This window comes from Phocoena sinus, chromosome X (assembly GCF_008692025.1).
Source record: "Phocoena sinus isolate mPhoSin1 chromosome X, mPhoSin1.pri, whole genome shotgun sequence".
Lineage (NCBI taxonomy): Eukaryota > Metazoa > Chordata > Mammalia > Artiodactyla > Phocoenidae > Phocoena > Phocoena sinus.
The window spans coordinates 31910437-31921484 of NC_045784.1; the positions used below are offsets into that span (position 1 = coordinate 31910437).

Sequence of the window (11048 nt, forward strand, 5' to 3'; positions counted from 1 at the left end):
CTCTCAAACTAGGAACCCAGAATACCATTTAGATGGTGGAAGTTTCTCATTTAGGCACTTTCAGGACCTGGCCTGTCAGGAATGGTGATAATTTACTTTATGGATGAAGAGTCCCTCCCTCTGGGTTCACTAAGAGCTGCCTGCCCATTTTGGAATTAGCTCAGGGTTCCTGAGTCCTGCCCTCTCTTAAATCAGACTCTCCTTAACGTCAGCAAGTAGAGAGACCTGTGCCTTTCACATTAAAATACTCCATAGCCCAGTCAGGGGCCTCTGTAAGGAGGTCTCTGTGCTAAACAGCAGAATCTTCAGGACACTTTCACTTGGAAAACAGAGAGGCCCAGTCCCCCAAATTCCTAACTTCCAGAAGGAACACTCATCCTGGTGGAACAACAGGTGGGATTCTATTCCCATCATATCTGGACACCCTGGCGTGGCACTGCATCTAGGTCAGTAGTGACCTCTTGGTTCTCAGTGTGTCTGTAATCAACAGGCTATTCCCTGGTGTCTCTTCTCTGGAACAGTACAGTTCAGAGCATATAATTCTTGGAGGTGCAGAGCAACACAAGTCAGCATGGGGGATGATGTAGTAGGAGGTGAAATTAACATATCATGGGCTCAGATAGCATTCTCCCAATGCAGCATTCTCCCAAGTCCCAGTTGTCACATTTTGAAAGTAAAGGCCCAAGAAGAAAAACTATGCGTGGCACATGAGGAAGAAGAGCTGGCATTTCTTCTTCTGTCCAACTCATGTCATCTCACGTGCTTCTGTTACTGACCTGATAGATGTTCCCAGACTTTTCATTCTTTCTCCTCCAGATTTATTGATGTGCTCGATGACCAATGTTGCCGGCTCTTTACTTGATAGAACACGTGAAGATTTTGTATGTTGTTTCTTCTGTTATGTAAGATCTATATGACCAATAATTTATAAGTATTACCAATTACAAAAGAAACAAGTAATAATAGTTAAAAATAGTGTATGAAATATAGGTGCAGAGAGTTAAGTATTTTAAGAGAACACTAACAGTATTTTAAAACAATACCTCAGCAAAAAGTGGCAACAAGGAAAGGTTTATGCCTATAGAAAATTTCTGTTAATAATTTAAAGATATGGTAGAATGAGAAAATTACCATGCTAGCCCATAGTGGAGAATGGAGAATGGTCATAATTATCAGAGTGTGAAGATCACAAAAAAGGAAGACACATAGACATTATATATCTCCTAATGGAAGTATGAAGTATCACCTGTGGAGTGCTCTTGCCAAAAAAACAAACACATTGACCAAAAAAATACTGATATGATCAGACTTATAACTATTGATGATGGTTATGATGAGTGTCAGGGAAACAGGGTTCATAGTACTGTTTTGTGTAGTACACTAAATGTCAGAGAATTTCTATGCAAAATTATTTATTATAAATATCATGCCTTTAACTTTGAATACCCAAGAGAAATGAAGAGAAATGCTGTTTTTCAGCAAAACATATACTGCAAGGGAGGCCCATTAATAATAGAAAATTGAAATCAGCAATCACAAACTGAAGCAGTAGGCCAAAGCCACACAGATCACATAAGGCTTAGAGGCTACTTGCACCATATAATCAGGGGAAACTAATCAGCATGTTCTGTAAACTTTTCCAAATCACACAAAAATATATGAAATTACTCCACACATTTTAACAAGCAGGCTCCCCTTGATACAAAAACCAGATAGATGAGGAGACTCAAGAAAAGAATATTTAAGCCACTGTTTTAAACTGGACTAGAAAACAAAGCCACAGAGATAAGAATAGAAAAATAAACCAGAAGTATAAAAATGCAAATAGATAACATTCATCATCTTCATATGATTACTGCATGTTACAGGTGTGGAACAACGTCATAAAACGGGGACTTTCAAAATCATTCGTCTCAGTTCTTCCATGTACAAAGTAAACTTTTTAGTGGATAACCTATGAAAGTGGCTAAGTCTGCCTGATGAAAGCAGGAATAGATGGCTATGACTTTTCTCTGACACCTCACCCCCCTGTCCTGCCGCCTTCCTGCCTTGTGCTCCAACTTCCCCATTTTCCATTTAGGCTGGAACATGACCCATTCTAAGCGCTGCAAGGATTGCAGTAAGTGAACTCATCAAGGCTTTGCTGGGATCAGGCATTTCCCTGAAAGCTTGAAGTCATGAAAAAGGAGCCAAAAAGAGAACCCCATAAATGAGGACCCAGGAGAACAACAACAAAGAATAAAGGGGTGGGGGTGGGGGTCACACGAAGATGGGCTAGCGGCTGCTTTTCACCTTAAAGGCCAGGCAGGTCTGTCTGGTTGAGCTACGCCCTCAGTTACTCTTCAGGGTTCTCAGTGGCAAGAGGACCTTGGCATGAGGGTCAAGGCCTCAGCTCAACAGAGGGAGGCAGCTAGAGCGTGGCAGCCGAAGTGAGGGCTGGGAGCCGGGCCAGCAGGCACCACCCCTCTGAAACTGAGCGCTACGTGCACAGCGTGACCCCGCTGCTGGTGACCCCGGGAGGACCCAGGCAGGCCTCACCGGATGCCACGCCCCCTGACTTCCGCCTCCAGAGCTAACGGCTGCGAGGGCTTCAGTTTGAGGTGCAGACTCCAGTCAGCAGTGGGAGGGGCCCCAGGTGCCGCTCGGTGTCAGGTGAGACTCTAAATGAAGACTGAGGGGGACCGCCGGCCCCAGAAAGGGGGATGCCCACCTGGTCAGAGCCCCGCCCCGACCCCGGGAGGCGCGGACAGGTTCAGGCTGACTTACCACACACTACCTGTCGGGCCATCTGATTGAGGTGGTGGCCTTTGTGCGTGGGGCTCAGGGTCCCCGACCTACGAGTCTTCAAGCAAAGGCCCCTGAGTGAGATCTGAGGGTACTGTCCCCCACAATAGTAGCGACTCACTGAGCCTCGGCTGGGATCCCGGTCGGCCTTGGGAGGCCCCGGGCAGGAGCGGCCGGAAGTGGTGCTAATGACCTCGGCCACCGGAGTCTGAGGGAGGGGAGGCCTTTGTCTGGGACAGGCGTTGTTATGTCACCAAAGGAAGGCATCTCAGGCCCTGCAGGAGTCCTGGTGAGGACCCCGAGTGAAGCCTTAGGGATCCTCAGACCCCAGGACAGAGGGTGTGCACAGCATTCGTCCCTGTTGTCAGCTGTGGATTTCCCGTCGTGAGGTTCTCCTCACTTCCATTTTGGGAGTCTCACGGAGATGCGGCCTTGACTGGAGGGGGGCCTCAGGCAATAGATGGCGGCGGGGGGCTTCCCTGGTGGCGCAGTGGTTGGGAGTCCGCCTGCTGATGCAGGGGACGTGGGTTCGTGCCCCGGTCCGGGAGGATCCCACATGCAGTGGAGTGGCTGGGCCTGTGAGCCATGGCCGCTGGGCCTGCGCCCGGAGCCTGTGCTCCGCAATGGGAGAGGCCACAGCAGTGAGAGGCCTGCGTACCACAGAAAAGGAAAAAAAAAAAAAAAACTGAAATAGATGGCGGCGGGTACCTTACCAACCAGGATCTAATTTGAGAAGTGTATGTGAGGATTGTGGGGCTAACCAACCCATGGCAGAGGGGGCTCCACAGCCCTGAGAGGTCCAGGGAGTGAAGCTGGCAGAGGCCACCCCTCCCTTCCTCCTCTGGGTCTCAGGAAGAGCCGCCACAGTTAAGTTTACTAGCTGAAGCCACTCACATATGCCCTGTTTATCTTAGGTGGTGAATCTCATTGCCCACCCTCCTGTCCACGTACTGCTACCCACAAGAGTCATCATGTCTCAGCGTCAGAAGCGTCCTCAGCACTCATATGATCAATGCCATCAGACCTTCAGTAAGTCCCAGGGCCTGGAGGTTGCACAGGTCTCCAAGGCTCTGGAGGAGACCCATCTCTCCTGCCATCCTCTAATGCCTGGCGATTTGAAGGAGGCTCCTGGGGCTGCTATATCCAGCACTCCTGAGGGTCCTCAGTGTTTCTACTCCTCTTCCATTGCTATCAAAGCCACCTCACCCACCAAATCGGATGAGGGGTCCAATAGCCAAGAAAGAGAGTATACTCTGAGCACCTCACAGGCTGTGCTAGGCCCCAAGAATGTGCCTATAGATGCTCTAGATAAGAAAGTATCTATGTTGGTAAATTTCTTGCTATTCAAGTATCAAATGAAAGAGCCAATAACAAAGGCAGATATGTTGAAGATTGTCATCAAAGAGTGTGAAGTCCACTTTCCTGAGATCTTCCTGAGAGCCTCTGAGTGCATGGAGATGGTCTTTGGCCTTGATTTGATGGAAGTGGATCACACCAGTCACCACTATGGCCTCTTCATCAAATTGGGCCTCACCTATGATGGGATGCTGCACCGTGAAGTGGGCATGCCCAAGACCAGCATCCTGATACTTATCCTGAGTGTGATCTTCATGAAGGGCAACTGTGCTACCGAAGACGAAGTCTGGAAAGTTCTGAATGTGACCGGGGTATATGCCGGGATGAAGCACTTCATCTTTGGGGAGCCCAGGGAGCTCATCACCAAAGAATTCGTGAAGGAAAAATACCTGGAGTACCGGCGGGTGACCAACACTGATCCTGCGCAATTTAAGTTCCTGTGGGGCCCCAGAGCCCACGCTGAAACCACCAAGATGAAGGTCCTGGAGTTTCTGGCCAAGGTTCATGGGACTGACCCAAGTTCTTTCCCATCTCAGTATGAGGAGGCTCTGCAAGATGAAGAAGAGAGAGCCCGAGCCAGAATTTCAGGCAGGGCTGTCTCTCCTTCTGTAGCCACTGCCAGTTCTAGTGCCAAGGCTAGCAGCTTCTCCCACACCTAGGGGAGCCAGGGATACTTTCTACATGCATTGTTGGAAGACGCAGTTAGTGCTGGTAGAATTTAGTTCTGAGGTGGGGGCAGAAAGGAAGACAGTGTATTTGCCTGTGTGTTCCTGTTTTGTATGTATAACTTGTAAGTTTATTCTCTTTTTTGATGTATGTATTACTCATATTTTTAATATGAATTTAACTGTTTCAAAATATAAAGATTTATGAATGATACTGATCATACATTTACTACTCATGATGTTTAAAGCAAGAACTTTGTTGTTTTGTGAAACAAATTGTGAAACTATCCATTTTATCTTCTGGAATAAGAAGATGGCATTGCTATAGGCATTTATTTCCTTGCACATGTGAAAGGTCAGCTTTAAGGTAGCTGGGATCAATAGAAAAAATAATCTCTAAAAGATATTCAAAATTTGCCTTTCGTATTCCTTTTAGTTCTTGTTCTGTAAAATTAAATGATATATGCGTGGATTTGCTTAAGCTCTTTAAGGAATGTATAACATGTTAATGAATTAGACCTCATATTCACTGGATCATTTATTCCACAAACCTTTATTGAACAGCTGCTCTTTGAAAAGAACTGTAGATACTATTGGGAATGCTAGAATTAATGACTCAGGGCCTGCGCATAGCGTTTTGACATATAGGAGAAAGAATCCTTCATGGACAATAATGAGATCTTCTAATTCCTAAGGGACAAGTAAAATGAAGAAGTGAGTAGGTAGAGGTGGACAGTCCTGTGAGACTGTCAGCGTGGTAATGCAGTTAGGCGTGGCCATTTGGGGCTTTGGGAAACTTCAAGTCTTTCAGTGGGAGTTAATTTTACATGAAACTGGGTGGTGAGCAACATGAGGCTGAGGGCATTATGAGAGGGACCAGACCCTCTAATGGTCTGTCTGAGTTGAAACCCAAATGTCTGGAGTAGTAAACTGCTGTTAGCTGTTACTTTTGGATCACAAGTAAACCAGAGAGAAATTCTCACCTGGAACAGGAATGGAAGGTTACCTGAATCTTATTCCTGTGCAGCTGAACGCATGCACAAAGTTTTTTTGTATATGTCACCTCTAAGGAGTTTCTGAGAAATATAAATACTTCTTTGAGATCAGACACCCAGAAGCTACTGGGCTGACAGTTGGCCATCGCCTAGGAGAGCCAGCGCTTACTTCATTCAAAAGAAAATTTAATTAAGCTGTCTTCAGTCTAATTTGGAAAAAAATAAGCTAAAGCTTAATTTTTGGTGGGGATGAAATGAATGAAAAAGTGGGGCAGGGTTGCAAGCAAGGTGTAAGGGAGGAAAAGTAATTTTCCCTCTATCCTTCTTGTTCTTGGCTGAGACCCTCTTGTAATAAAAAGAGTAACAGGGGAAAAACAAATTTAGTTTTCTATGTCTGTATGGGAGCCCCACAAATATATGAGACTCAAAGAAGTACCAGAGCAGGAAGCTTTTTATACCTTTTAGACAAAGAAACAATGAATTGAAAAGAACTGACGAAGGGGTTTAAACCAGGGCAAGTCAAGAGTGAAACAGTAAGAGGGTTTGTTTATATAGCCCTATTGGCCCTAAATTCTCTGTTTCTGGTGGTAAGAATGCCTTCTACCCTCCTGGTGCAGGGAGGGTACCTTTCACATGGATATTTATCTCCTGCTTTCAGGGGAACAAAGGAGGGTCAGAGTGTCCTCCTTTCACTGTTTCTCAAGTACCTTTAATTCAAAGCAACCTGTATGCCAAAGTGGCATATTTGAGGGTGACATACAGTAGCCCTTCCTTACCCCAGTTTTGCTGTCCAAAGTTTTACTTACTGCAGTCCACCATGGTTTGAAAATATTAAATGGAAAATTCCAGAAATAACAATTCACACATTTTAAATTTTATGCTGTTCTAAGTGCTGTGATTAAGTTTCATGTGGTCCTGCTCCATCCAGTCTGAGATGTGAATCATCCCTTTGTCCAGCATATCCAATCTGTTAGTCACTTAGTAGCTTTCTCTTTTATGAGATTGACTATCAGGGTTTTTCAGCACTTGTGTTCAAGTAACCCTTATTTTATTTAATAACAGCCCCAAAGTACAAGAGAAGTGATGCTGGCAATTTGGATAGTCTCTTACTGTGCCTAATTTATAAATGAAACTTGATCATAGGTATGAATGTATAGGAAGAAACATAGTATATATAGGGTTCAGTTCTATCCACAGTTTCAGTCATCCACTGAGGTCTTGGAACATATCCCACACTGAGAAGGGGGGACTGCTGTATTATGAACCCCTACAAACAGCAGCTGGGAGGGAGGCAAGGAGTTTGTCCTTGACACGGTATCTAGGACATTTGAATTACATCCAGATGGGGAAGACATTCCAACACCCAAATTCAAGAACATAAACTCTGAGGGTAAATTTTTACAATTTTTTTTTTTTTTGCTGAGGAACATTTTTGTCTGATTTGATATACCATAGCACTATATGTTTTCTGAGAAAGTGTAGATTTAGAGAAACACTCATACACACACATACACAGGTGAGGGGGTGGGATTTGGAATCAACAGTCACAGCAATAACTCATTCATTAAAGCCCTGTGATATGCCAGACACTGTGCCATGTGTTTTGTATACTTAATGCACATTACAATAGTCCCAGAAGACAGGACTTATCAAACCAAATTCACATAAAAGAAGATCCTCAGGCTTAAAGACCTTGTGATCGTACCTGATTTCACATGACTAGACTGTGACAGAGCTGCCACTAGACCTCTTCTCTGAATTCATCTTGAACTCACTAGGTTCCACTCTTCCCAGCCTGAGTCAGACCTTCTGACCCTTTATCTGTCTTCTCACTACTCCTTAATACCTCTCAGGATACAGAAAGAATGTAGTAGCCAGGAACTTAAAGCAGGTATAAAGAAGGAAGTTTGAAATAAGAAACACAATTTGGGGATTGTCTCTGAGCTTCATTTACCAATGTCTTGAGAGCTGACTCTGCCTAGGGGCTGGCATTTCTATCAACTTCTGCTCTCTCTGCAACATAGTGCCTTTCCCCTGGGTCTTCTCCAGTGAGCCTTCTTGTTCACACTGGAACCTAACCTGCTGGCTAGCTCTGCAGTCCTCCTCTGAAAGCTGTACCTGCTCCCATTGGAACAAATAAGGCAAAATTCACCTGCCTCCCCCTGACTTGGAGCATTCCAGTTCCCTGGTGGTCCCCTCCCTCACCTGTACCCCTGTGATAGCAACATCCTGTTCCACATAAAAGGTAACCTGATGTTGAAAGTTAGACCTGGCCACCAGTTTTGAGCATCTCTGCCTCAGTCTCAAAACGTCTTCCAAAGTGCTGGTGAATTTAGTCCAACTTGTCATAAAATCTAATTTGGGGGATAGAACCCTGAAGTTGGAGAAGGAATTTTGAAACTACCTTGATATTGCAAAAGAATTTTGATGAGTATATATATTTTTGAGACTGGCCATTGAACACATGCACATATGTAGTTACCTATGTGGTTAATAATCAAAGCTTTCTTGGGACTTCCTTGGTGGTCCAGTGGTTAAGACTTTGCCTTCCAATGCAGGGGGTGCGTATTCGATCCCTGGTCAGAGAGCTAAGAACCCACATGCCTCGCGGCCAAAAAACCAAAACATAAAACAAGCAATATTGTAACAAATTCAATAAAGACTTTAAAAATTGTCCATATCAAAAAAAAAAGTTCTCTTCATAAGTGAGAAGTGCAAGAGAATTAAAGACCATGGAAATCACCGCAAAGCAAGCATCTACAGAGGATTAACTTCCTTAAAGACCTGCAGTCCTTCCAGGAGGTGAAAAATTGTTTACTGACAGACGTGCTAACTTTGGGTGGCAGAGATAAAAATAATTCAGCATCCTTCTACTGCCTCTTGTTTAACTGCGTGATCCGCGAGAAAATTATGGTTTTTCCTTGCGCCTAATGACACTTGTACAGTGTTGAGCTATATTCAGTCATCTTGAAGGTGGCAGAAATTCATAGATTTTGACCAGGCACCAACAGGAAGAAGAAAACTCTCATCCCATTAAGATTTTAAAAATTAAGGTTTATAGAGCCTGTCATACAGAGTGAAGTAAGTCAGAAATAGAAAGACAAATACCGTATGCTAACACATATATATGGAATTTAAGAAAAAAAAATGTCATGAAGAACCTAGGGGTAAGACAGGAATAAAGACACAGACCTACTAGAGAATGGACTTGAGCATATGGGGAGGGGCAAGGGTAAGCTGTGACAAAGCGAGAGAGCGGCATAGACATATATACACTACCGAACGTAAAATAGATAGCTAGTGGGAAGCAGCCGCATAGCACAGGGAGATCAGCTTGGTGCTTTGTGACCACCTAGAGGGGTGGGATAGGGAGGTTGGGAGGGAGGGAGATGCAAGAGGGAAGAGATATGGGAACATATGTATATGTATAACTGACTTGCTTTGTTATAAAGCAGAAACTAACACACCATTGTAAAGCAATTATACTCCAATAAAGATGTAAAAACAAACAAACAAAAAAGTTAAGGTTTAGGTCGCAGGAAGGTACTACTGAGTGAAGAAGGCAAAATCTTTCTTCTGGTGTTCTACAGGATCCTTTTTGAAAATTTGATGTGAGTCTGTGTCTGGAAGCAACTGTCACATAGTAGGACCTCAAAAAAGTTGAAGAATTTCAAGGAAATTGGGCCTCCTCAGAAACTCTAACAGGAAATGAAGAGGGCCGTTGCATAAATTTTACTAGTTGCATTTCTTCTATTGAGCACTTACTTTGTAACACTTAATGGGGGAGACTACAAGTGCTTATCCATATTTTGCCTTCCTCTCCTTCCTGGGCTCATCAGGAGATTATATTACCAAGTGTACTTGCAGTTACAAAGGGTCATGTGCCCTAGCTCTTGCCATTGATCTGTGAGCAGAAGCAGTATTTGTCAATTTCAGGCCAAACATTTGATATCCACTTTACCACTTACCATGTTTTTCCTTGCATTCATCAGTAAACATGGAAATCATGGGTTTATGGGTGAACGTACAAGAAAGACTTAGCCTGGACCCCTGCATCACCTGTTAGTACAGAACGTCTGCTAGTCTACATGGAGAGAGAAATGTTTATTGTATTAAGTTCATATTTCAGGCTCTGTTATTTATCAGTCACTTTCCTGGCTAAGACACAGCTACTCTTTCTGGCGTTGGGCTTATTCAAATATTTTAATTACTGCAATAACTGCATATGTTGTTATTGTAAGAAATTCTAACAATACTGAGAAATCACAGTTGTCCCTCTTTATAACTCAGAAATTCTGCCCCTTCCTCAAAGGTAAATACAACTAACATCTGGTATATATTATTTTAAACCTGATCCTAGTTTTTATTCCATACATATGTGTACTATAAAAATAGGTTGAGTATTTTCACATACATGTCTTCACTAATCTTTTTTATTGTTTCAATATCCAACATAAAAACATATCTGAGACGTTTTCACCTCCTTAGGTTCACTTTGAGTCTTTTTATATCTTCTATGTCTCTAAACAGTTGAAGTCTTTTTGTTTTTTGAACATATGAAGTATAGTTATAATAACTGTTTTGATGTCTTTATTTACTCATTCTGTCAACTGTGTTATTTCCAGGTCAATTATGAGAGATTAATTTTCTCCTAATTTTTGGTTACATACTGCTGCTTCTTTGCATGCCTGGTAATATTTGATAGGATGCCAGAGATTGTGAAATTGTGATTCACCCTGTTCACATTTGTCGAGAACTAATACACATTAAACATTTTTTTTAATCTGAAATATGGTTTACATACAATATTATGTTAGTTTCAGGTGAACTACATAGTGAGTTGACATTTACATATGTTAGGAGATGATCACCATGAAAAGTCTAGTAACCTTGTGTCCTGATAGAAAATTATTACAATATTGTTGACCATACTCCTTATGCTGTAGATTATATCTCTGAGGCTTACTTATTTTGTATTTGCTTTTTTTGTTTTTTGGGTTTTTTTTAAAGATGTTGGGGGTAGGAGTTTATTAATTAATTAATTTATTTTTGCTGTGTTGGGTCTTCATTTCTGTGCGATGGCTTTCTCTAGTTGTGGCAAGCGAGGGCCACTCTTCGTTGCGGTGCGTGGGCCTCTCACTGTCGCGGCCTCTCCTGTTGCGGAGCACAGGCTCCAGATGCGCAGGCTCAGTAGTTGTGGCTCACGGGCCTAGTTGCTCCACGGCATGTAGGATCCTCCCTGACCAGG

At 43.3% G+C, this 11048-nt stretch overlaps 1 protein-coding gene across 1 annotated transcript; it reads left to right on the plus strand.

The window, feature by feature from the left end:
* The first annotated feature begins 3755 nt into the window (after positions 1-3755).
* MAGEB16 (MAGE family member B16) lies at positions 3756-4799 on the plus strand. The gene has a single exon (XM_032620906.1). The coding sequence runs from the start codon at positions 3756-3758 to the stop codon at positions 4797-4799; it is 1044 nt and encodes a 347-aa protein (XP_032476797.1).
* The last annotated feature ends 6249 nt before the right edge of the window (positions 4800-11048 follow it).

What these genes read in the sequence shown, in the direction of transcription:
- MAGEB16 (XM_032620906.1), top strand. Translation starts at nt 3,756, where the DNA reads ATGTCTCAGCGTCAGAAGCGTCCTCAGCACTCATATGATCAATGCCAT.